Source organism: Scyliorhinus canicula, chromosome 13 (assembly GCF_902713615.1).
Source record: "Scyliorhinus canicula chromosome 13, sScyCan1.1, whole genome shotgun sequence".
Taxonomy (NCBI): domain Eukaryota; kingdom Metazoa; phylum Chordata; class Chondrichthyes; order Carcharhiniformes; family Scyliorhinidae; genus Scyliorhinus; species Scyliorhinus canicula.
The window spans coordinates 132104933-132132651 of NC_052158.1; the positions used below are offsets into that span (position 1 = coordinate 132104933).

The 27719-nt window shown below is 47.1% G+C and overlaps 1 protein-coding gene across 3 annotated transcripts in view; it reads left to right on the forward strand.

The window, feature by feature from the left end:
- LOC119976430 (very long-chain specific acyl-CoA dehydrogenase, mitochondrial-like) overlaps positions 1 to 27719 on the forward strand; it is a 135645-nt gene that overhangs the window by 37916 nt on the left and 70010 nt on the right. For all 3 annotated transcript variants that reach the window (XM_038816961.1, XM_038816962.1, XM_038816963.1), the window contains exons 4-5: positions 17693 to 17757; positions 18608 to 18742. In XM_038816961.1, coding sequence (XP_038672889.1) covers positions 17693 to 17757; positions 18608 to 18742 — 200 coding nt within the window. The remainder of the gene's footprint in view (positions 1 to 17692; positions 17758 to 18607; positions 18743 to 27719) is intronic.

Here is a 27719-nt window from a genome sequence, read left to right on the forward strand (position 1 = left end):
ACAGGACCCTTCATAGCGAAGACACCCCCAGGAAGATAGGGAACCCAAGACAAAGCCCCCCCCACAGACACGTGTGGACCACTGAGGATATACGTAGACGGTTCATCCACAGTTTTAGAAGGTGAGCGTATCACAGGATGCGGCATCTATGTCGAGGACGCGCAGGGGCGCGCTCTCGAAGAGATAGCTTTAAAATTACCGGGACACTTAGGCGCGCAGGCAGCAGAGCTCGCGGCCATAGCTTATTAGTGGACCACCCCGATTCTTTCCCCAGCCAGCGGACATATATTCGGACAGTTTATGTCTGCAATAGTTTAACGCGATTTTCTGCCCCTGTGGAGGACACGAGGTTTTTGTCTCCGCAGATGGGAAACCCCTTCCATCAGCCCTTTATTCAAGCACATCCTAGACAAAGCGAAGGACAGGACCTTCGGCATTATCAAAGTAAGAAGCCACCATAGGTCATCCCCCCTGGAAATGTAAAAGCCGACGCATTGGCTAAGGCAGGTTCCAGGCGAGGACACTTATGGACACCCCCAGCTAGCGCACCAGCTAGCGCCCCTGTGAGCGCAGTCCAAGTCTCACAGACCGATATTAAAGATTTAGTAGAGGCACAGAAGCAAGATGAGATCTCAGGGAGATTTCAAAGGCAAACTTTGTGCCACAGTATGATAAATTCAGACACGCACTGACCCCACATGAGGGTGTGATCATAAAGGATCAGCTTTATGTGGTCCCGCAGCAGGACAGGAATGAAATGATTGCTTTGTTCCATGATGGACACGGGCACCAGGGACCGACGCAACCACGAGGCACCTCAGGCAGCTCTGTGGTGGCCTAACCTAAGGACAGATGTAGGTCACTACATCGAGATTGCCTTATTTGCGCCCAGAATAACCCTGAGAGGTATTCTAAAAAGGCACAACTTCGGCATACTCGACCAGTTAATGGCCCCTGGACAAACCTCCAGATCGACTTTATAGGACCATTGCCCCCTTGTAGGAATGGCTATAAATACGTTCTGGTGGTCATCGATACCTTTACCAAATGGGTAGAGGCATTCCCCTCTAGTAACGAATACAGCTAAGACAGCTGCAAAGATCCTGAACCCCCACAAATCTTCACGAGATGGGGGTTTACCCCGTAGCATTGATTCGGACCAGGGATCTCACTTTACAGGACGGGTCATGAAGAACGTCCTGACAAGATTGGAATAAAACAAAATTTTCATATTGCGTATCACCCACAGTCCAGCGGGATTGTAGAGCGCATGAATCGGACCCTAAAATCCACGCTTAGGAAAATGGTTCAGAGAACAACTCCACAGGGGATTCAGTGCTCCCATTTGCATTAATATTCATCAGAAATACAGTTTCCACTTCCACAGGATACAGCAACCACACACACTCATGACCGGACGCCCTGTGAAAGGTACAGAATTCCTTTAGGACGGACATGACTAGCCACCGAAGTGACTGCCCTCACACACGAAAGACGGTTAAGAGCTTGGTTGAGACTGTGAGGTCTGCACAGATTGCAGCCGCAGTTCAGCTAGGGAACGCCGTAAACAACGCACAGCATTCTTTAATAAGACCGTACATCCCACAGAATTCCAGGTTGGGCAACAGGTAATGTTATCTGTATACAACCCCAGCAGTTTTTTGGCACCAAAATATTCCGGACCATACACAATTTCGGATAAAATTAGCCCCTCAGTTTATAGGATAAAATATCCTAATGGTAAGACCCGCGTGGTTCCATATCAACCATTAAAGGCATATGGAACACAGGCCAACCATGCACACCATGTCCTGCTAGACGCAGCAGAACACCTCACCCCACCCACTAGAGACACGTTTCCACCATCCCCCTCACAGATCAGTTCCTCATCGGATTCGCCCACGACTCCGCCCACTGACCACGACAGACCACGCCCCGAAACGCCCACAAGCTGCCGCGGCAGAGACAGCGATGCAGACACTGACTCTGAGGACAGCCACAGCACACCACACTACAGCCCACATAGCAGCGACTATGACCCCGACTACAGTGACCCCATGGAAGTCACCTACATTAAAAACCCAGACCCACCACCCGACCCCGACGACCCCGACAATACCCATTCACTTTTGGACCCAACACTCTGGCACAGGGACAATTCGTACCGACTTGTCCGCAACGATGAAAGTGACCCCCAGTCACACAATTCAAAAATATCATGCCTGATCCACACAAGGGTGTGGGATCCGGGAGAGCAGGACGACACGGTGTCTGAATCCCGATACGGCAACCCCTTTGTGACCCTGTTCACAGAGACAGAGGAAAAGTGAGGTGTCCAGATGATGTAAAATAGGAATCGTTTGAGGGAAGCGATGTCCTTTCTGATGGAACCTGCACGTATGTTTGTTATCGTTTTATGTTTGTTTGTCTTTCAGGAATGTAAATGGTTCGTTGGAGGATGGACATCTTCTTTTCAGCTGAAAAGATTGTGACCACCTCACACACACGTTAGCTTGTCCGCAAATACCTTTGAGAACTTCAGTTCCCAAACCCGTTTGATTGGAGATCTTTTCAAGTTGTAAGGCTTGTGACCGCCTTACGCACACAATAGTTTATCTGCAGATACCTGTGAGAACTTCAGGTTCTGTCCTCAGTTGGAGCATCTTGGCTCCCTTGTTTTGTTAGGTGCCCCTCTATTCGGCGAATAGAGGCTGCAAGTCACGGTGACCACATTCTTACCCGTTTAATCCAGGTTACTCAGGCAGTGGACAAACGGCACTGAGGACCCGCCCTGTCTGAGAACCCACTTTGGTCAGCCAAGCTCGGGTATGGCACAGCACGCCCTACCCGGGGATCCCATTCAAATCGTACCCGTAGCGGCCCACACGCAACCCATTCGACCTTTCATTTCCAATTTGTTTTCATTTTTCGTTAGGCAGCCCTTAGGCCGCCATCCCACATGCTATTTACATCCAGGAACATTCGGATGGTAAATGAGCAAAGCCTGCGAGACGGCTCGCAGGAGGAGAGTTGTTAGGTGTATTCTGGTTCATTAAATTCGCTTTTGAAAAAAAAAAATGAGGGGAGTCACAGGGTGTGACTTGGCCAGTCATTTTAATGGGTCAATTGGAATTGAAAGACAGATACACTAACAAGTACGGATATTAAGCTGTATTGACAGATACTGTGCTTGATCCCATAGCTTTCGAAGGACGAGACAGGGATCGAAGCAAGGATTGTCCATACAGGAGGAAGAAAGAAGGAAGAACAAGTTGAAGATGATGGAAGCTCACCTATTGCTTTTAAATGTTATATTTGTTTGTGTGGAAGCAAGACACGTTTCCCCCACAACCCCCATCGTAAATGTTTCACTTACAGCAACTCCCCAGTGCTCAGCTCGATCAGTGAGGTTCAGACCTGGTGCACAAAATTTATGACATGGTACTCCATGTCATACGTGATTGAATCACTGCTAGTGATTGCGATCCTCGCCATACTTGTACAGACCCTCAGGTTGAGGAAGTGGAAGAGGAGAGCCTCCCGTTCCTGCCCCTCAACCGTCTATGGAGTTCAATCTCCTATCTTCGGCTTTCACCAATCCCCCCAGCCCATAAATGAATAAAGCACTGTGTAATGAATAAAATATATACCCATGTACTATATTGTCCTGAACTCGACTGCCGAGTCAGGAAATGTTATGTGATGTGGTATGAATGGATGAGGTTTAGTCTGTAAGGAAATGTTTAAGTTAAGTTAAGGATAATTGTGATAGGTAGAGGTTCCCAGTTTGTGGTAATGCATGTCCCCTTTGACATAGCGCCAAGTAGAGATGTAAGGTAAAAAAATTTTCTTCCCATAATTAAGGACAGAGTAGACGCTCAGGAGCTTGCCGAGGTCAGGGAACACAAAGAAGGCAACCCAGATGCACTCAAGGCAACGTACATAGGTGATCCTTCACAATATTTTGATTGTGAGGATCACAAGGAGGGAATGTAGCCACTGTAGCCACCTAAAATGGACACTGAACCAAACAAATGGAGAATCGCTAAGACTGTAGGGAAAAACAGTTTAGCCAAGGCAAACAGCCTGCAAACACTCATTAGCATTTTGCAAGCAGCAAAACCAGTTTCTGGCCAGGTGGAAGATCTCCAACCAAAGGTGATAATGGCAGAACGTTCTACATACTAATGAGGCAGTCCAGATCTAGGCACACACAATGGCAACATTTGGGTTTGAATAAGATACTTTAAGTGGATGTCCAGACAGAGCGGCACCAGAAGTATCCACTATAGAAAACCGCCCCCACCATCGAGAAAGACCCTTACATTGGAGGAATTCAAAAGATATCGATTGGAAGCTATCCAATCGATACCTAAAGGTAAAGCCCGCCCAGGAAGAGGGAAGGACATTGGGGACCCCTATAAATATAGACCCCCACACATGGTCCTGTCTGTTGTTTCGTGCTCCGGCTTTGACCAAGAACTCCATCCTGTATCCTGACTCCAGCCGTTGAGCACCAGCCGCCGAACCGTAAGTGCCAATACGACGCTCGCTACGCGAACCAAGCCCGCTAGACCCAGTGACCAGCACGCTTTCTGAAGGTTGCAGCCCAAGACCGGGACGAAGGCCTCGCTCCCTGACCTTGCCTGTTCCTGTGTAGTTAAGTATTCTGTTTGCTTAGTTTAGTCATAGCTTAGTCCCTTAGTGTGTGCATGCGTATTTATTATAATTGTATAATAAATATTGATCGTTTGGAACTTACTAATCGGTGTATGGTTTTATTACTTTGAACTTGACCTTGAGATGTATGTGAGTTGTCTATATGGCAACTGGCGACTCCTGAGCTGAAAAATACATAAGACAGAGCCTAGTGGTGTTAAGCACACGGCCTTTAACACAGGCAAGTTAATACACCCCAATAAACGCGTTTTACGCCCATAGCAAAACGTGCAACATTGCACACAGAAATCCCAAGCTAAGACACTGGGCGGGATTTTCTGATCCTGAGGCCAAGTATTGACGCTGTTGGAAATGCTGTCACGTTTCTTGACGGCGTCAATACGGCCCCAGGATCAGCAATTCTGGCTGGGGGCTAGCAGGGCGTTGGAGTGGTTCACGCCGCTCCAGCTGCTGATCCAGGGGATGTGCACATGCGCAGTGGCTCCGGCGCGAACACACGCATGCGCAGTCCCACCGGTGTGATTCCCACGCATGCGCGGTGTCCTCCTTGTCCGACCCAAAATGACGCAGGAGTACAGGCGCCGGTGCGGAAGAAAGGAGGCTGGGAGACAGAGAGGCCGGCCCTGCCGATCGGTGGGCCCTGATCGCGGGCCAGGCTACAGAGGAGGCCCCCCCCCCCCACCCCACAGGCTGCTGCCACCCGACCCTTCAATGCTGAATTCCCACCGACTGAGAGCAGGTGTGGACTGCGACGGCGGGACTCTGCGTTTCCACGACGGCCGCTCGGCCCATCCCCGGGCTGAGAGAATCCTGCCCACTCTTTTTACAATTGTAACTTCCACGTGAAGCCAGTAGCATCCGCGTATTGCTGAACTAACTTCCTCAACTTCTGCCAGAGGGAATCAGACTCCAGGACACGTAACTTGTGTCCGCAGTGCCTCCCTATCTGTCCACTCAATGGAAAAAAGTCAGTTGAAGGTGTTTCCTGCCCCCCCCAGTAGTCTAAAATGCAACTGTTTTTTAGCCAAATTTCTCACACATTGTGAGAACACCTCAAAATTCTTCTCCCACCAAATGGAATAGGAGTTGGGTTCATGGAATTTTTGAAACACAGGTGAGACAATTTAAGTTTTGAGTAATTAGATGAATTTATTGTTAGAAAAAAGCATGCACCTTGGTGGTTGTACAAATTTTTAAAAATAAACTAAGATTATCCAATTTTACTTTTCCAATTAAGGGGTAATTTAGCGTGGTCAATCCACCTACCCAGCGCATCTTTTTGGGTTGTAGGGGTCATACCTACGTAGGCACAGGGAGATTGTGCAAACTCCACACAGACAGTGACCGAGATAGAACCAGGGACCTCGGCGCCGTTTTTATGGTTGTACAAAGAGTATAAATCACAACTATAATAACGCCAAGAATTGGCTGTACTAGTTAACCTATAAGAAACAGCAATTTATTTCATTTATAAGCAACTATATCCAGAGTGCTTCAAAACGGTCTTTCCATATTCAGCACTTGGGCACAACTGCTGGGACAAGTCCCAACATGTCCCAGCAAACTTTGAACTCTGATTGACTTCGTGGGTCACATGACCCCTCCCTCAGAGAACATTCCTTGAAGGCACTTCAGCAATACTTACATAATATCCCGAAAAGACAACTGATTCTTATTTTTATGCGAGAATCCCAAATGCAAACTCTTATTTAATACAAATACTAGATTTTAAAAGAGAAGTTGGAAATCCATCAAACATCAAAGTACATTAATGGAAAAAAATGAAGATCGCTTATTGTCACCGTGCTGCTGGTCTGCTTTCAAAGCCAGCAATTTAGCCCAGTGTGCTAAACCAGCCTCTATTTCCTTGATCCCTGAGAGTGTGAGACTTATCCAGATGGATCTTACGTGGAGGTGACCGCTACAACACTCCCCTGATCATTCAAATTACGTGGAAATATTTAGAATGAATTTTTAGTGTTGTATAATTAAAAGATGGTGTGGAAGAGGGTCATTCGCTAAATAATAAACTTATTATCCCATATGAGGTGAGAAGACCCTCCGATTTTAATGAGGTTGCCCATCCAATTTTTAAGAAATGTGGTTCTGAATTTATTCTTCAAAAACTGAGGTCATATCACGGCTAAATTGCTTGGTCTACGTATTTCATCCAGTAAGACTTGAGGCCTCGTGTTCCTTTTAACTGATTGTGGTTTTATTTATCCAAACAAGCGTATTTTAGTGAGAGAGCCATTGCAAGGAGAGTCTTGAACTGTCGATTGTAACATTAAAAAATATACCCATATAGAGGCAGCACGGTGGTCTAGTGGTTAGCACTGCAGTCTCACAGCGCCGAGGACCTGGGTTCGATCCCAGCTCTGGGCCACTGTCTGGGTGGAGTTTGCATATTCCTCCCCATGTTTGTGTGGGCTTTGTCTGAATCGCACTGTTTAAAGGGAAATTTTCTTGAAATTGCGCATGCATTGTCTTGTGATGTTCCAAATGAACTCTTTTACTGATGGCCACACTCTGGTGACAAATGTTCTTTCATAGAATTTACAGTGCAGAAGGAGACCATTCGGCCCATCGAGTCTGCACCAGCTCCTGGAAAGAGCACCCTACCCAAGGTCAACACCTCCACCTTATCCCCATAACCCAGTAACCCCACCCAACACTAAGGGCAATTTTGGACACTAAGGGCAATTTATCATGGCCAATCCACCTAACCTGCACATCTTTGGACTGTGGGAGGAAACCGGAGCACCCGGAGGAAACCCACGCACACACGGGGAGGATGTGCAGACTCCGCACAGACAGTGACTCAAGCCGGAATCGAACCTGGGACCCTGGAGCTGTGAAGCAATTGTGCTCTCCACAATGCTACCGTGCTGTCACGGTCTTTGAAACTCATAAAAAGACCTACGTTTTCCTATTCCTGGTGCAAATAGTAGGTTTTTTTTCTTGCTCTTGGATATCCCTGGCTCTTTGCTCATCATTTCAATGTTAGACAATTAATCTCAGCAACGCAAAAAAAATGAAAAGCCCAACTTATCCCAAGTCTGGTGTGGTTCGACAACAGGCAATGAGCAGACAACTGGATGGTGGCGACAGCAGTTCAGTGACAGCATCATAGGTGGATAATTGGTTTGTTTAACTATAAAGAATTTCTGATTGATCTATGTACTGACATTTAGCTCTTTTGAAAACAAGATCGCCATCAGCTTGCATTTGTGACCCAAGGCTGCCACAGTATAATGTACAACAACCACTGTGAAGAACACTGGCTTTTCCCACTCTCTATATATTTTTTTAAAATTTAGAGTACCCAATTAATTTTTTCCAATTAAGGGGCAATTTAGCGTGGCCAATACACCTCCCCTGCGCATCTTTTGGTTTGTGGGGGTGAAACTCACGCAGACACGGGGGAAATGTGCAAACCTCATACAGCAGTGCCCCAGGGGCCGGATTCAAACCCGAGTCCTCAGCGCCGTAGTCCCAGTGCTAACCACCGTGCCGCGTGCCGCTCATGAATCAGTAGACACGACGGATATGGCCCAGCTAATTGTTTTAGTTCACATGACATTCTACAACAAAGCCAAAAGGTACGTGACTCAGAAAAACATTGCGATCAAGAAAATGCTTTCAATCACACCATGTGCACCTACAAAATTGGATGTCAATGCAGGCTTTGTTGCACTTTTCAGAAGTGATCCTGTATTCCCCTCCTTTGCCAATGACCACAGTGTTATCCACCAACAAGTGCTAGCAAGCAAAATTGTTGACTTTTCTCATCTGATGACATTTGTCGTCAAGATCGTCAACTCAATTTGTGCCAGAACTCCGCAACATCGCCTGCTCAAATCGTTACTCGATGAGCTTCATGCCACCTACAGTGAAACCAATCATTCCTGCAGATGTGAGGTGGTTAAGTTGAGGAAAAGTTCTCCAGAGATCTTTATATTTGCTCCCTGAAATTGTTACCTTTCTTAAATCAAGAAATGGGTGGTACAGCGAGCTGTCAGATAATGCGGGGTTACCAAACTTAGCGTTTCTTACATACAAGATTGAATAAGCTGAATCGCGAACTGTAAGGGAGGGACAGAAACGTGTGACACATGATCAGTGCAGTGAATGCATTCAAGTTGAAACTGGGCTTGTGGTGCTCCCAGTATCGACCCCCTCCTCCGACTTTTCACACTTCCTGTTTCTACCAGGCTCCAATGGCTGCAGCCTCTCCCCCCACCACACTCCCGTTCACCAGCCAGCGTGAGCTAGCCAGTGTGGAGGCCCCTGCCCAGGTCTCACTCCCCTCCAATCCCCTCCCCTTTCCCCGGTCCCTGGAAAACAAAGAAATCCCCATCAACACATAACCCCAGTGTAAACACACAAATCCCAAAAGCCATCATTGCAATAGAAAAAAAATAAAAAATCCCAACTCCTACCTTGTCCAAAGGCAGCTTCACCTCATTTAACACATATAACAACATGAGATTAAAAAAAGAGCTATATAACCTCCTCCATGCCCCTACCCTTAGTCCAAGACCAATCCGCCATCCCATTTCTGACTTCTGCCCCAGTCCTTCTGCCTTCACAAATGTCTCAGTCGCTTCCACCTCCTCAAAATAAAAGCCTTTGGAGTTGTAGGTCACCTTCAACTTAGCTGAGTACACTGCACTGAACCGCACCCTGCTGATATACAGTGCCGCCTTCACTCGACCGAAGGCTACCCACCTCCTTGGCCACTCGACAGTAAAGTCCTGGTATGTACGTACACCAGCTCCAGCCCACTGCACCTCCCGCTTCTGCTTTGCCCAACAGGACCTTCTCCTTCGCGCTGTACCTATGGAAAGAAATAATCACTGCCCTTGGCGGCTCATTAGTCTTTGGTTTAGGCCTCCACGTCCTATGAGCCCAATCCAGTTCGTACCAGGAGGGATCTTCCCCCTCCCCCAACAGCTCCACCAACATCTTGCCAGAGTACTCAGTTGGCCTCTGGCCCTCCAGCCCTTCGGGCAGGCCCACGATCCTCAGATTTTGCCGCCTAGATCTGTTTTCCAGGTCCTCCACTTTGGCACGCAGACCCTTGTTGGCCTCCACCACCCTCTGCAGCGCCTCACCCATCGAGGTGAGTTGCTTACTGTGTTGCAACAAGGCTCCACTCAGTTTCTCATCCTGCTCCCACACCTCAGCCGTTGTCCTCGACACCTCCGCCTTTATCGGGGCAATTGCCTCCTCCACTAGCACATTCAATGCCGCCATCACCTCCTTCCTCATCACCTCCATGTGCTTGGCAAACTGTTTTTCAAATTGCAAAGCCATCACCTCGATCATCTTTTGTGCCGTGAACAGTGCGGCCCAACTCAGCGACCCAGCCTCCGCCACCCTTCTAGTTGCCGAGCCGACCCTTCCACTCAAATGCGAACCTTCACTCACCCCCTTCTTCACGACAGCTTTCCTTTGAAATGAAATGAAAATCGCTTATTGTTACGAGTAGGCTTCAATGAAGTTACTGTAAAAAGCCCCTAGTCGCCACATTCTGGCATCTGTTCAGGGAGGCTGGTATGGGAATTGAACCGTGCTGCTGGCCTGCCTTGGTCTGCTTTAAAAGCCAGCGATTTAGCCCAATGTGCTAAACCATCCCCTGGTTTGGGGTTTGGACATCCTCCTTCCTCATGTCTTCCTGCACTTATTTAATGAAAAATTGCCCGTGGGACTGGGCATTAAATTCTAAAAACCCAAGCCTCGAGTAGGAGCCATCCAAAGTGCGAGCTCCTCCTACATGCTGCCACCAGAAGGCCCGTGGTCTTCTCAGTTAATGGACAAAATTACTGAGCACTTTCCAAATCTGGAGAAATCCAACAACTGGTCAAACAGAAAGGGTCCATCCAAACGACTTAGTGGCCACCTGAGCAAATTGGAAAAGGAATTCAACACACCATTTCAGGAGTTCGACAAGATGGAACAAATCACTGTTTTTCTCAAATCTTTTTCATTGCGTGGACATTGGAGAACTGACAGCACAATTTCAGCAGGTGTTAGAACAAAGCAGTGGACTTGACATGGAAATCACCACCACGTTAAATGACAGAGCTGAAAGATAGGTCAAGTGACAAAGACTTTTGGGGACTTGTCGACAGAGAGAAGTGCCCTCTTCTGACATCCTGCGCGTGAAATGTGCAGGCCCACCTTGGCTCCGCATACCTCTGTGAGATGGCTTTTTCCCAGATGAAAATCACCAAGTCCAAGAATCACACTCGTCTCATAGATGCCCACCTGTATCAGACTGGTCATCTCAAACTACAACCCAGACTTCTACTTCCAGCTTTTGACCTCCTGTTCAGAACCCTTCTTCACTACCTCCTCACAACCCTGAGATCAGCTTGCCCTGATCTTCGTCACCTCTGCTTATTCTCCGTCATGTTGCAGACCAAGTGAGATATGTCCTATTGTACCCATGTCTGACAGCAAGTGGTCTCCGGAGAACTCATGAAATCAGGACCAATTCCTTCAACCAGTACCGCATCATTCCCTGGATATTCCAGCAACACCAAACCCCCCCAAACGTTCCCAGTACCTCAGTAACAGCTAGTAGAAATTAATCAGCAACTAATCTGAAAGTAGTTGATCTATTTAGATAGCTTTGGTGGGGATGTCCCTTTCTGGTAAACATCAAATTAATGTTGCAACCTGAATGTTGCCAGGATCTGTCTACTCTGCACACTTTCGACGCTGTTGCTCGTTTTACTGGAGTGTATTAACACGCCTCCGTTTAAAGGCCGTGTGCTTAACACGACTATGGCTCTGTGTATGTAATTATGCTCAGGAGTCGCCAGGTGCCGTATTTAGACACCATCACGAGTATATCAAGGTCAGGTTCAAAGTAATAAATCTGTACACCGATTAGTAAGTCCAAACGATTGATATTTATTATGACAAATATAATAAATACACATGCATACGCTAAAGAGACTAACTTACTTCTAATACTAAACAACTAAAATACTTATCTAGACAGGAACAGGCAAGGTCAGGGGACAAGGCCTTCGTCCCGTTCTTGGTCTGCAACTCTCAGGTACTTAAAGTTGTCAGGATCTAGCAAGGTCTGGATCACGTAGCGATCGTTGTATTGGCACTTACAGTTCGATGGCTGATGGCTCAACGGCTGGTGATGGAACTGGAGTCAGGATGCGATGTATCAGCAAAGCGGAGCCGGAGCAAAAGCAGCAGTCAGAGCCGGAGCCAAAGCAGACCGAACCATGTGCGGGGTCTACTCTTATAGTTTCTAGAAGTCCGTGCCCCCTCGGGGCGGTCCTTTTACCTGCCATGTATCGATTGGGCCTTTCCCAATCGATATCTTCCAAACCCCCCAATCTGAGGGTCGTTCCTCGATGGGTAGGGCGGTCCCTATGGTTCTTTGTGTTGGATACTGTGGCGCCGTTCTGTCTGGGAGTCTACTCAAAAGTATCCATTGATACTTAAATGTTTCTATTGTGCGGGGTCTGGATCTGGATCACCTCATTACTATGTAGATCTGTTGCCATTTGCACCTTTGGCTGAAACTCTGCACCTGGCCAAAAACTGGTTTCTGTACGTGCAGAATGCAAATTAGTCTTCTGCAAACTGCTTGTCCTCACTAAGACTGTTTTTCCCTGTAGCCTTAGCAGTTCTCCATTTTGTAGCCCAGTGTCCATCCTAGATGGCTACAACGCATGCTTCCTTTGCCTGTAGTATCTGGGCATCCAGCACCAGATGTAATTGCCTGTTCAGTGACACCCAATTTGGATCCAAAACAGCATTTACAATGCCAAAGGTAACATCCAACTGAACTTTGTAGCATTTTATATATATATATATATGTACTGTAGTACATCCATTAACCCTCTGTTAGTTTGGCTGGAATTCTCCAGCCGTTCTATGGGGTGGGGTTCTCTGGCCCCAGCAGGAGGGCACCCCCACCCATCAGTTTCACACCAGTGTGGGGGTGCTCCAATGAGAATTCCCATTGACAGTGGTGGGAGCAGAGAATCTCGTCGCCAGCGAACGGTGTGTCACATTCTCCGCCGCCTATGACAGTGATAATGGGGCGGACCTGCAGAGAATCCTGGCCTTTATCGAAGACCTCGAAGGTTAGTTAGACTCAACTTGCCTTTAGCAAATCTATGTTGACTGTCCTGTGTCAACCCTTGCTTCTCCAAGGGAAAATTAATTCTATCCTTGGCAGAGATCACCAATAGATTTCCCACCACTGACATTAGACTGATGTTGGACCCTTTATTTTATTTCCACGGTTTTAGTTCCGTTTCCAGTGTCCCCTTGTTTCCTCTCTTCGTCCTTCTTTTGGAAGGCCAATAAGTTATCTTCTAAATGAGCGGGCAAGACTTGGAGGATTCGTAGGATAGTTCTTCAGAGAGACAGGCAGATGGAGGGATTGGCTTTGCCTAACTTGCTATTTTCTTATTGGCCAGCTAACGCTGAGAAGGTGTTAGGTTGGTGTAGTGACCCGGGGTCCACTAGTGTGCGGATAGAGATGGGGTCATGCAGGGGATCTGGCTTGGGGGCACTGGTGATGGCTTTGCTCCCGTTCCTCTGGCAAAATAGTCTTCAGGTCCAGGTCCCAAAAATAGGGAGACAATTTAGACAACATTTTAAACTTGGGTCAGTGTCAAAGTTGGCCCCCATCTGTGCTAACCATCTGTTCGAGCAGGCAAGATTGGATGCCACGTTTGGGGTGTGTAGAGGGAGGGGGCTGGAGAGATTGGGAGACCTGTTTCTGGAGCAACGGTTTGCCAGTCTAGAGGAATTGATGGTGAAGTAATTTATTTTAAGGAAATGATCACCGTCAGTTGTTGGGGAGGGGGGTTGTTTTAATAATAATAATAATTGCTTATTGTCACAAGTAGGCTTCAATGAAGTTACTGTGAAAAGCCCCTAGTTGCCACATTCTGGCACCTGTTCGGGGAGGCTGGACGGGAATTGAACCTGTGCTGCTGGCATTGTTCTGCATTACAAACCAGCTATTTAGCCCACTGTGCTAAACAGTAAAGTAACCAGCTATTACTTTTAATGTCTTTTTTCTGTAAATTGTATCTGGTTTGTATAGATTTGTTTATTTTGTAATTAATAAAATGAAAAACTCAAATAAAAGCATTTTTTAAAAAGACTACCAATGGTAGTCAGGCAGGCAGGAAACTATTCTTATCTGCATGTTTTGCTGTGCAGAGAAAGAATCGATTGTTGCAGATTTCACAACACCATCAGATTGTACAATAAACATTTCAAGTGGATAGGTTGCTCCAGAAAGCTCCCATTGTAAGGCCGTTCCATGTGTCTTGCAACCTCTATTTGGTCATGACACTCTTCTCCCCCCACTGCTTCTGCAACGAGCTTTCTTCTCACTCTATTTAAAGGTATTTTGTTTGCAAAAAGCTTATGCAGCAAATGCATTGCCATTCACACCTTGACGTTAGAACTTTTTAATGTCTTATCCCTTGTTTTGTTGAAATATTACTGTTGTGTGAAAAATGGTGTTACGGAACACAAAAACAGGTACAGATTTGTGGACTTTCCGCACGGCCAAATATGACAGCAATGTTTTTCTCAAACCCTCTTATATGAAGCAATGCTGCCTCCTTTTAACGCCCATTCTCAGCTCTGTAGCAGCTTATTGTTCTTTGGAATTTTGATTTGGTAACTGTTGACTCCACGCTAAGCAAACGCATAGACGATAGTAGAAATGAATGAACAAGGTTTATTACAATGTAATTCCAAAACTCCTCTGCTCCCTGAAGGGTCTCCTTTCTCGATCTGTACCCAGGCCGGGTTTTTTATACGGCTGGGGCTCTCCTTGATATGGGGAAGCCCCGCTCCCTTAAAGGGAAAGTTCATGTTGCGGTGACGTCATGGGAAACGTTATAGTCCTGATCCCGGGACCACCATTTAGGTCATAACACTCCTCCCTCCACTAAGTCTGGAGCAACGTCCACATTGATTGGGTAAGTGCGCCAGGCCTTTTGACCGTTTCGTCTGTGGATGGTGTTCGGGCACAGATCTCGCGGCATCACGAGACATACATCGGACCAGGGAGTGGGGTTTTCTTGATGAGCGACTGGGCGGCAGTGGCATTGCTGGTACAGTCACGAGAGCCGGCATGGGCGCCTCCAACTGCGGCAGAACATCCATCTCAGTTTCCGAGTTGAAGCTAGGCGGTTGTTCATCCGGCATCCCAGTGTCTTCAAAAATCACCCTGGATCTTTGACACATGGCAGGGCCGGGGGCGGCTGTGGTAACAGGGGCAGCGGTGAAGGTGGCAGAGCTGGGATGCCCGAATCAATGGTCGGTATGGCTGGTGTCTCCAGCACGCGGCTTTGGAGATGGTCCATGTGGCGATTAGACTAGTGGCCTTATGGATCCATGCTTATTCAGACCAGACTCTTTTATGGTGACCAAGCCATCCTGAAACAACAATGGAAACCTTTTCAGAACCCCTTCAGGGCCATGTTGGTGCAATGTGGCACACCCACTACCAATCTAACCACAGGTGGTGCAGCCAGTCACGCACCAATAAGCTCGGACCGCTTCAGTGGACCACCACCAGAGGAAGGTTTTGCAGATCGTTGACCACTCGACCTGAACTGTTGACGTGCCTGCTATTGCCAGTGGTTCTCCTGTATAAGTGGCCAGCCTCTTGCGATGTCCAACAGGGTCAGCGATAGAAAGCCAGACCAAAATCGGTCGAGCGTACAGTGACTAACGACCGACACTGCCACCCCAATATTGAGCTTCATGCAGATTGGGTGTCCATTAATTTTCAGGACATCCAGATGGGCGTCACTCTTGGCACAGCCATGCAGTGCAACTGCTGGTAGGTGCTGTCATCATCTTCCACATGGTAAACCCTGTCACATGAGGGGTGGTTGCACCCAGCGTGTCGGTGGGCAGATAGGACCTCAACGGGCCTCCTGTTTCCCTGGTTCCCTGTTGTGGCCCCCGGTGGCTGGATTCCCAGTCTTCCGGATGGAGAGAATGTCCGGTGTCATTCCCGGCCACTATTATGGGGGCCCGAGTTCATCCGGTAGGTGTCCCATTGTTGGGGGCCGGCCTCCTCAGTTCTAGCCGAGTGTGATTGGCGCTCGCTTTGGTGTCCCTGACTGAGCACCCACCCCCCCAGTACCAGAAGTTCCTGGATCCCTTTTTCAGCGCTTTCCCTGGAGATAACTATCTCCACCGCGCGATTATGGTCCAGGTGGGCCTCAGCTAGTAATTTCCGTTGCGCGTCTATATTGCGGAGTCCACACACCAAGCAGTCCCGGAGTGTCTCATTCAACATGGCTCCGAATTTGCAAGTATCAGCCGGTTTTCGGAGGCACGGCAGGAAGTCACTCACTGACTCGCCCTGGGTTTGAGCTGCCATGTGGAATCGGAAACAGCGCGCGATGATCGGTGGTTTTGGGTGGAAATGCTCCCCGACTAGGTGCACCAGGGCGGTGAACAACCGGATATCTGGGGGTTCCGGGTGATTCAGGCTCTTTATCACACTGTAGGCATGCTCTCCACAAACCATTAGTAATACCACAGTTTGTCTCTCATTGCCGGTAATTGTATTTGTTCAAAAAAATAGTTCATGCATTCCATGTATTGGCCCCAATCGTCTGTACCTGTGTCAAAAGGTTTCTGTATGTGGCATTTTGACGGTTAGTACTGGGACCTCCCGAGGCCTAGACAAGGTGGACCGGGTGTGCAGCAACAGTGTCGAAGGCAGCTCCACTGCATCCTTGTCGCCAGTTTTGAATCCGTGATAAGCAGGACGCATAGACGATAGTAGAAATTCAGAACAAGGTTTATTACAGTGCAATTTCGAATACTCTTCCGGTCCCCTAAGGGTATCCTTGCCCCCTTAAAGGGGACGTTCATATTCTGGGGAGGTCATGGGTCTCCATGGTCCTGCTCCCCTGACCTCCGTTGGGGTTATAACAGATAATAATATGCCTTCCTGTTTTTGCTATCTAAGTGGATAACCTCACATTTATCCACATTGCACTGCATCTGCCATGCACTTGCCCACTCACTCAGCTTGCCCAAATCACACTGAAACATTTTTGCATCCTCACTGCACACCCTCCCACGCAGCCTTTTGTCATCTGCAAAGTTAGAGATATTACATTTAGTTCCCTCATTTGAATAATTAATATATGTTGTGAATAGGTGGGGTCCCAGCACCGATCCCTGCGGTACCCCACTAGTCACAGCCTGCCATTAAGAAAAAGACTCATATATTCCTCCTCTTGGTTTCCTGTCTGCCAACCAGTTTCATAAGAACATAAGAACATAAGAACTAGGAGCAGGAGTAGGCCATCTGGCCCCTCGAGCCTGCTCCGCCATTCAATTAGATCATGGCTGATCTTTTGTGGACTCAGCTCTACTTTCCGGCCCGAACACCATAACCCTTAATCCCTTTATTCTTCAAAAAACTATCTATCTTTACCTTAAAAACATGTAATTTCCTATCCATCTCAATACACTACCCCTAATCCCATGCGCTTTAACTTTACACGTATATCTCTTGTGTGGAACTTTGTTGAAAGACTTCTGAAAGTCCAAAGAAACCACATCCACTTCTCCCCCCTTAACACTACTAGTTACATCCTTGAAGATAGTCAAGCATGATTTCCCTTTTGCAAATCCATGCTGAATCTGTCCAATTCTGCCACTGTTTTCCAAGTGCTCTGCTATTAAATCTTTTCGAATGGATTCTAGAATTTTCCCCATTACCAATGTCAGACTGCCTGGTCTTTAATTCCCTGTTTTCTCTCTACCTCCCATTTTAAATAGTGGGGTTACATTATCTACCCTCCAATCTCAAGGAACTGTTCCAGGATGCGTAGAATCTTGGAAGATGACCAGTCTGTCTTAAGATATGGAGAAAATCTGGTTGAATGGAGATTTTTAGATTGTGAATTATTTGTTACTTGAGAACTCAATTTAAACACTGACTCTGTGTTGTTCCTTCATGCAGTTCTGAACAGTGAGCAGTCACAGTTTCTCCAGGAGCTAGTGGACCCAGTCTCCAAGTTTTTCCTGGCAAGTAATGTCATGCTCTTTTTCTATGTTTGTTTTTCTGACTGTGACTTTTAATAATAATAATAATACTGTAATACTAATAATCTTTATTATCGTCACAAGTAGGTTTACATTAACGCTGCGATGGAGTTACTGTGAAAATCCCCTAGTCGCCACATTCCGGCACCTGTTCGGGTACACAGAGGGAAAATTTAGAATGTCCAATTCACCTAACAAGCACACCTTTTGGGACTTGTGGGAGGAGACTGGAGCACCCGGAGGAAACCCATGCAGACACCGGGAGAACGTGCAGACTCCACACAGACAGTGACCCAATCCCGGAATCAAACCCGGGACCCTGGCGCTGCAAAGCAACAGTGCTAACCACTGTGCTACTGACTGTTCTACTCGGCAATTGTAGAAAAATTAGCGTGACTAGAAGCTTGACATAAAATTGCTTTAGCGTCATCCTATTTGTGTTGAGAAAGAATATTTCACCTAATTTTGTTCAAACTCATTCATTGAGCTTCTGAACCAAATACAGTTTTTGTTTTCATCCCAATATGTGCCAACCTGACTGATTTCAGCCACCAAGGCAGTTGAGATACTCCAGTTAATCTTCATGGTTAGCGAGGTAAAAATATTTGAGTGTTTCCATTCCTAATCATTCTCTTGAAACCTCTCTTGGATGCAAGCGTTAGAGGTTGGTGTGCAAGGGCATCAGCTCTGCTGTGATGTTTCCCCAATTGAGAGCCCCCCAGCCCTTGCTGTCATGGCTCACACATTTCCTACAGAAAGAAGGCAATAGAAACGGAACAGGAAAATTAGTAGGTATGAAGTTGAGTTGTAATTTCTGCATTTTGTTTCCCAGGAGGTCAATAATGCTGCTGCAAATGATAGCCTGGGGCAAGTGGAGGATGAGACCATGGAAGGTTTGAAGGAGATGGGAGCTTTTGGATTGCAAGTTCCTGTTGATCTTGGAGGTTTGGGACTCAGCAATACTCAGGTAATGGCTTCATTTGCAGCCAATCTTTCTTTGCACGATAGACCTAGGCAGATATATCTATAACAAACTTCAAACATAGAATACCGCAGCCGATCTTTCTTTGCACAATAGACCTAGGCAGACATATCTATAACCAACTTTAAACATAGAATACCAGAGGGATGTTCAAATTTAATTCTCATGTTTTTCTGCTTTTCAAAGTCGAGGTTGTGGGCCGCTTTGTTAATGAACCCCCACTGATGTTAAGTATGAGAGTGTCCCGAAATCCAGAAAGGTAACTTGGAACACCAGTTCTTCGTGGTGTATATTTCCAACTTGAAATACTGTGAAAAAAATATGTGAACCAGGGAGGAATAGACCAGTCGTCGTGTGAACAATTACTAAAGAATATTTAATAACTTGAAAGAAAATAAAACTTGTGTAAGAAGGACTATATAATGCACTGCAATACTTAATACACTGATAACTATGCACACCCAGTATTAAATGAAATTGCCACTTGGTTCACAACTACCTACGTTCCCTGAACTCTGAGACGCCCCTTTTGTCTCCAAACAATATCCAACATTATATAACTCTATGAGCTAAATCTAGCAGATAGTTACTACACACAGTTTATTTGACAAGTTGAGGAAAACCATCTCCAATTTCAGCGGAGGTTCTACTTCTTTTCGGGAGACTGTTTCTGCAGCTGAGTGAGGCTGGGATGGTAGCTGTGGCTGTGTCTCTTGCTTCAGTTATTGTGCAGTGGATATATCATTTTTACCTTTGATGATATTCACCCTGTGGATCCAGCTTTTAGCATATATATGTCGATTTCCTTATCTCTCCACTTTGAAGTTACCTCTTCCATTTATACCCCATTATTTTCCTCTAGTCACAAGTTCACTAATTTGCTAATTCACATCTCAAAATCTTTTCAGACAGCTGAACTTATCATCTCCCTTTTCATTCTATTTTTTCCCCAATTCATTTTTTAATTTTAATGTTCCCCAAATCTTTTTTTAAAAATACATTATTGAAGCATTTGTAATTTTCGCAATTTATCATATTGACATTTCGAAAACAACCGTGCGGGTTGATGCACAAAATGCCCCCTAAATAACACACAATAAACCACGTACCCCACTTCTCCCGCCCTATCCCTAATTACCCGTATACTAAATTAATTTTCCTTATTTAACATTACCATGCCTCCTATTTTCCTCCCCCCCCCCCTTTTTCCCTTCCTCCCCTTACTGCTGGCGTTCAGTTTTTGTTAAAGAAATCGATGAATGGCTGCCAACTCCGGACGAATCCCTGTATTGATCCTCTCAGAGCGAACTTGATTTTCTCCAGACTGAGAAACGCGACCATCTCACTGACCCACACTCCTGATTTTGGGGGCTCTGAGTCCCTCCATCTCAGCAAGATCTGTCTCCGGGCCACCAGGGAGGCGAAGGCCAGAATATCGGACTCCCTCCCCCCACTTTGCCCCCGGATCTTCCGACACCCCAAATATTGTTAATTCTGGACTCGGAGCTACCCTACCTTCCAGGACTTCCGACATAAAATCTGCAAATCCCTGCCTGAAATCCCTCAGTTTTGGATATGCCCAAAACATATGAACATGGTTGGCCGGGCTACCCCCACACCGCCCATATGTGTCCTCCACCTCCTCCAAGAATCTACTCATCCGGGCTACCGTTATGTGGGCTCTGTGGACTACCTTGAACTGAATCAAGCTGAGGCTAGCTCAGGACGAGGATGCATTTACCCTTTTCAAGCCTTTTTCCTGCAGTTCAGTTTCCAGCTCCCCTCCCAACTCCTCTTCCCACTTCCTCTTCACCTCTCTGATAAGGGCCCTTTCCCACTCTAACAATTCCCTGTATATGTCTGAAACCTTCCCACCTCCAACCCTTGTTTTTGACAGCACTTTATCCTGTAGTCCCCTCAGAGGGAAGCGAGGAAAGCTTGGGACCTTTCTCCGTATAAACCCCCGCACTTGAAGATACCGAAACCCGTTCCCTCCCGGCAAGTCAAACTCCTCCTCAAAAGTCTCCAAGGTTGGGAAGCCCTCCTGGCTGAATAGATCCCCAAACCTCTCAATCCCTGCCTGCTGCCATACCTTAAAGCCCCCATCCTGCCCCCCCAGTACAAACCGGTGATTGTCACAGATCGGTGACCACACTGACGCCCCCTCCAGTCTCATATGCTGCCTCCATTGCCCCCGCACCTTCAGGGCTGCCACCACCACAGGACTTGTTGAGTACCGAGCTGGCGAGAATGGCAGGGGCGCCGTCAGTAAAGCCTTCAGACTTGTACCCTTGCAGGATGCTACCTCCATACGCTCCCAGACCGACCCCTCCCCCACTACCCACTTCCTGACCATCGATATGTTGGCAGCCCAGTAATAGTTAATAAAGCTTGGGAGAGCTAATTCCCCTTCCCCGCGGGCCCGTTCCAGGAGTGCCCTCTTTACTCTCAGGGTTTTACCCGCCCATATAAACCTCAATATCGCTACATTAATACTTCTGAAAAAAGCCTTTGGGACAAAAATCGGGAGACAGTGAAAAAAGAAAAGCAGTCTCGGAAGGACAGTCATCTTCACCGTCTGAACCCTCCCCGCCAGCGTCAGTGGGAGCATCTCCCACCTGCAAAAATCCCTTCTCATTTGATCCACTGATTTGCCCAAATTTAACTTGTGAAGCTGCCCCCAATCCTTGGCCACTTGAATCCCCAGATACCTAAAACTCTTCCCAACCACTTTAAAAGGTAGCTCCTCCTTCAGCCTCCTTTCATGCCCCCGTGCCTGAATCACAAACATCTTGCTTTTTCCCACGTTTAACTTATAGCCTGAAAATCGCCCAAGTTCTCCTAATACCTCCATGATTTTGGTCATCCCCCCACTGGGTCCGTGATATAAAGCAGCAAATCGTCCGCATAGAGAGACCCTATGCTCCACCCCTCCCCCCCCCCCCTCACTATTCCCCTCCAGGTATTTGCTGCTCTCAGAGCTATTGCTAAGGGCTCTATGGCCATGGCAAACAGTAATGGGGAGCTCGGGCATCCCTGCCTTGTCTCCTGACAAAGACTAATGTATTCTGACCGAACTCAGTTAGTTCTTATATTTGCCACCGGGACCTGGTACAGTAACCAGACCCACTCCACAAATCCCTGCCCGAACCCAAACCTGCCTAAAATATCCCATAGATACTTCCACTCCACTTGGTCAAAAGCCTTCTCCGCGTCCATAGCAACTACCACCTCAGCTTCGCACCCCACTGCTGGCATCATAATTACATTAAAAAGCCGTCTAATGTGGGATGTCAGGTGCATGCCCTTTACAAATCCCGTCTGATCCTCCCCAATTATCTCCGGGACACAATCTTTTATTCGAGTGGCCAGGATCTTTGCCAATAATTTGGCATCTACATTCAAGAGGGAGATTGGCTTGTACGATCCACAGCTCTCCAGATCCTTGTCCCGCTTCAGGATGAGAGAAATTGAGGCCTGTGATAACATTAGAGGGAGTACTCCCAGCTCCCTTGATTCCTTGAAAGCCTGAACCAGGAGCGGCCCCAGTAACCCAGAGAACTTCTTATAAAATTCCACTGGGAACCCATCTGGTCCAGGGGCTTTAACCGATTGCATCGCCCCTAGACCATCTATCACCTCCCCAAGCCCAATCGGACCCCCCAGGGCCTCCACCAGCTCCTCATTTACCTTCGGGAACTCTAGCCTCCCCAGGAATTGCTTCATGCCCTCCTCCCCATCCGGGGGTTCCGACTCACATAGCTGTAAATAAAATTCCCGGAACACTTCATTCACCACCCCCGGGCCCGTCACCATCTTCCCCCTCAAATCCTTTATTTTCCCTATTTCTCTCGCCGCCTCTTGTTTTCTCAGCTGATGTGTCAACATCCTGCTAGCTTTCTCCCCATGTTCATACATTGCCCCTTTTACCCTCCTCAGCTGACCCTCCGACTTTCCTGTGGAAAGGAGCCCAAACTCCATTTGAAGTCTCTGACGCTCCTTCAGGAGCTCCTCATTTGGAGACTCTGAGTATCTCCTGTCCACCTGTAAGATTTCTCCTACCAACCTGTCCAGCTCCGACCGCTCAGTTTTGTCCCTGTGGGCTCGAATCAAAATACATTTCCCTCTAATGACCGCTTTCAGTGCCTCCCAGACCACCCCAGCTGCAGTCCCTCCCATGTCATTGATCTTTATGTACCCCCGAATGGCCTCTCTCACTTGCTCACAGATCTCCTCATCCGCTAACAGCCCTGTATCTAGTCTCCACTGTGGGCGCTGGGACATTCCCGTGTCTGCCCATGGTCTATCCAGTGTGGTTCATGATCTGAGACCACAATTGCTGAGTACTCAGTGTCCTCAACCTCTGCTAGCAGTGTTTTATCTATCACGAGTACCAGCACTGGAGTACGCTGTGGCGCTAACAATTATACTCAAAGCCGAGAGACTAGTACAATAGAGGCTTTATTGCTGTACGATGTTGTCCCTCCATCTGCAACAGTAGACTAAGGGTCTGAGCAGCTCTCATACATTTATACATAAGCTCCCTGTGGGCGGAGCTAGCCGGCAGGGGCTGACCGGAGGAACCTGTATTACAGGTACAGGCATACATCCCCCTACTGCAGTACACATAACTACAGTGGTTATCTCACCACATACGCCTTATGTACATGGGTGTAGAATGAATATTCCCTGCTCCTTGGTCTCTTAAATCTCCACGGATCCACCCCTCTCATGCGCTCCATGAAACCTCACAGTTCCTTTGCCATTGCTGATAGCTTCCCTAACCTAGCACTCGACCGGTCCAGCCTCGGGTCCAGGACCGTATTAAAGTCACCCCCCATGATCAGCCGGTGCGAGTTAAGGTCTGGAATCTTCCCCAGCACCTTCCTGATAAATGCAACATCATCCCAGTCTGGGGCATATATATTCACCAGCACCACTGCCATTCCCTCTAGCTTCCCACTAACCATAATAAATCTGCCTCCCGGATCTACCTCTATCCTCCCCACCTCGGATGTCACCCTTTTATTAATCAGGATAGCCACCCCCTTGTTTTAAAGTCCAGTCCTGAGTGAAACACTTGCCCGACCCATCCCTTCTTTAATCTAATTTGGTCTCCCAGCTTCAAGTGTGCCTCCTGTAACATAGCCACGTCCGCTTTTAACTGTCTCAGGTGTGCGAAAACACGGGCTCTCTTAACCGGCCCATTCAGTCCACAAACATTCTATGTAACCAGTCTGGTCGGGGGGGCTTTTGCCCACCCCCCCTCCACTGTCGGTCAACCATGACCTTTCCTAGGCCAGCTCCTAGCCCGTGTTCCACACCTCGCTTGATCAGCCCCTCGGCGGCGACTGCCATCTGATCTCCAACTCCAGTGTCCTAACTGTCCCTTACCCGCCAGCAGTACCCCCTTCCCGCCCCCCTCCCCCCACTTTGTCTTTCCTCAGCTCTCCCCCCACTTTTCTCCAGTGAACCAGCTATCCAACTAGCTCAGTATCTCCCATCCTCTGCCATCAAAAAGCCTGTCGACTGCCAGATTCTTTCACACCTCTCAATAAAACAAGCTGTCAACACAGTAACAAGAATCCCAAAAAGCAAACATATCCCCCAACTCGCAGGCAAAGAGGCAAAGCTCTCCCCCTTTAACCGATTCTTATCAGTCCTATCACCTTCAAACAGAATCCAACACAAAGGAAGAAGCTTCAAGCAGCTAAAGTGAAATTATGCATGCAAGAATCAACCTGATAGATCTGAAGTTGAGATGGAGAAGGCCTTCATTGCCCATCACAGTTTTAATCTTAAAAGCTTATTGATCTGGTTCGGAAAGATTGAAGTCCAGAAAATATAGCTCAACACATTGTTGGAACAAAGTAAACTCATTGCAGGTCTGTTGCCTTCCAGTTGAGTGTTGGGAATGTTGTGGTCATCCTGGGGATTTTTGTTGTATTAGATGAAAGTTATCTAGAGGTGGACAGCTATTCTGCCTTTTTCTACAGCCCTTCAGATATTAGTTTTGCGCAGAGTTGCAGTAACTCAAGTGGCCACTGCCCCAGCTGGTCATGCGTTGTTTCTTGACTGCAATGCTGGTGCTGTTGAGCTGGTTACTTCGGCTCTGCCCACAAAGTGGTGACTTTAGCATGAAAATGAATTGCAAGCTTCAAAGGCAAAAATTAAACAAAGAAAGAGGATTTTGCCTTCCTTGAACTATTGGAACAGTTGCTAGATAAAATATGGTCAACACTCAAGTTGAATTACAAGTGAAGTTCAACTTTAGAAAACAACATATGGATCCATGTCTTTTAAGCAATACCTGATAGAGACCATTGATCAGTTTGTGAGCAGATGCAGAGACAAGGGGCATCATTATGACTTTACATGGTCAGAGCTAGCTGACAGAATATCCAAGTTTGTGACAGCATATACCACAATAGAAATGTTCCAAAAAGACTCAGTAGTTACAGCACGAAAGCACTACTGCCAAGCAGGTGGGTAGACAGATGCTACAGGCTATGTGCAATCTGTCCACCATTGGCATAATAGGCAATGTAGGCAAGCCTAGTAAGTAATAATCTTTTAATAATCTTTATTAGTGTCCCAAGTAGGCTGACATTAACACTGCAATGAAGTTACTGTGAAAATCCCCTAGTCGCCACACTCCGGCGGGTACACTGAGGGAGAATTCAGTATGTCCAATTCACCGAACAAAAACGTCTTTTGGGACTTGTGGGAGGAAACCGGAGCACCCGGAGGAAACCCACGCCGACACAGGGAGAGCGTGCAGACTCCGCACAGACAGTGACTCAAGCTGGGAACAAAACCTGGGACCCTGGAGCTGTGAAGCAACAGTGCTAACCACTGTGCTACCGTGCCACAGGTGGTGTGGCCTCATGCATGCACCCAGAAACTGCCCAGCTCAAATGATGTGTACAAGATATTGGAGGTACCAATACAGAAAGCCCAAAGGCTGGAACAGGTGGGAAGCAACAAACAGAGGCCATACAGATAAAACTTCTAAACAACCTTGTGCATACCAAACAGCATCAAAAGATCCATGAAACGTCCAGCCAAGCTACATAATCAGATGATGACGATGACCAGAATATCAATACACAACGTGAGCAGCCATTCAGCACACTACATCAAAGAAACAATGATACCAACAGAAGCCTTTGCCACCATTCAGATTACAAGCCAACAGATACATAATTATATGTGCAATTGGATACTCATGCAGGTGCAAATACCCTTCAACTTTGCACATTGCAATGTATGCACGCACAAGTGGCAAGTGATGATTCAACCAACCGCTGCCAAATTCGGCAATAGCTCAAAGATTTCATCTCGGGATCCATTACATTCAAGTGTAGCTATTGCAACTCATCCTGGTCACCCTACATGATTTTATGTTGTGGACACCATTACAGCTGATCTGATTAGAGGCTTAACTCCACTTTGCAGCCTATCTGGTTTAGCACAGTGGCCTAAACAGCTGGCTTGTGATGCAGAACAAGGCCAACAGCGTGGGTTCAATTCCCGTACCAGCCTCTGCCGAACAGGCGCTGGAATGTGGCGACTGGAGGCTTTTCACAGTAACTTCATTGAAGCCTACTTGTGACAATAGGCGATTATTATTATTATCTATCCAACTCAGCTATGAATATATTCAATGATATCTGTCCTCGATGGAAGAAAATCCCAAAGACAAATGACCCTCTGAGAAAGAAGTTCCTTTTCATCTCCATCTTCAATGGGGGACCCCTTATTTTTAAATGGTGCCACCTGGTTCTAGGATTCCCCATGAGGGGAAACATCCTTTCAGCATCAACTTGTCAAGTCCCATCAGAATTTTATAACTTTCAATAAGAGCACCTCGCATTCTTCTGAACTCCAAGAAGTTTGGTCCCAATCAGCTCAAACATTTGTCATAAAACAAAACCCTCAGCCAGGAATCAGCCAAATGAACATCTATGAACTGCTTCCAATGCAAACATATTTTCCTGAGCGAAGGAGAACAAAACTGTACACAATACGCAAGGTCTTTCCATTGCCTATAAAGTTGGAACAACACTTCCCTACTTTAATATTCAGTTCTCCCTACAATAAAGGCCAACATTTTATTTGCCTTCTTAATAATTTGCTGCACCGGTGTAGTAGTGCGAGGTATCAATGAGGAGGCTGCTTGATTACTGAAGTGATTTATCCCAACAACAATGAGGATGTACAGATACAGAGATAAAAAATACAGGTCCTTACTCCTTGGCTCCCAGGTCTACACTCACTGGTCACCTGATGCACTTCCTTCCCATTGACGGCAGTTGACACGCAAATGCGTGATAGGCCCTGGGCAGGTCACGTGGTCTGTGCGATCGCCGCTTAAATGGGCCACGTTACCACATCCCTCTACTCTAAAGTCTCTCAGTACTATACACATTACAAAAGAAAGACAGGTAACTATTTACAAAGAGGGCAGAACCACAAAAAGGGGTGGTAAGGTACAGTCTTTCATAAGGTTAGTCTATCAGGCGACTTCCGAGGTCTGGAGGAATGCCTCAGTTCTCTGACAGGTTCTTACACCATCAAAGTAGTGGTGTTGTTAACAGCAGATGGTTATCCAAAGCACTGTTTATCAAACTTTTTTTTCCGCGACCTACTTTTACTAACCGACTTTCGGGACCTTCAGTCGCCACCCACGCCGGCTGACGTTTACAACCCACACCGGCCGACCTTTGCAACCCTTGCTGGCTGAAGTTCACGACCCACCATTTTTACTTACATTTAATGCAACAGATCTGCCTGCTTGGTCCTCAAGATCTTACTCCAAACAGGTTCACAGGCGGAGTGGGCAATACGCATATCAGGTGCAGAGTTCGGACGGTTCCTTTGTGCTGTTTTCATCTTTATGAGGAAGGAAAATCTAACCTTGCACATGTAAGTCATTGTGAAGGGCAATAGCAACAAAATG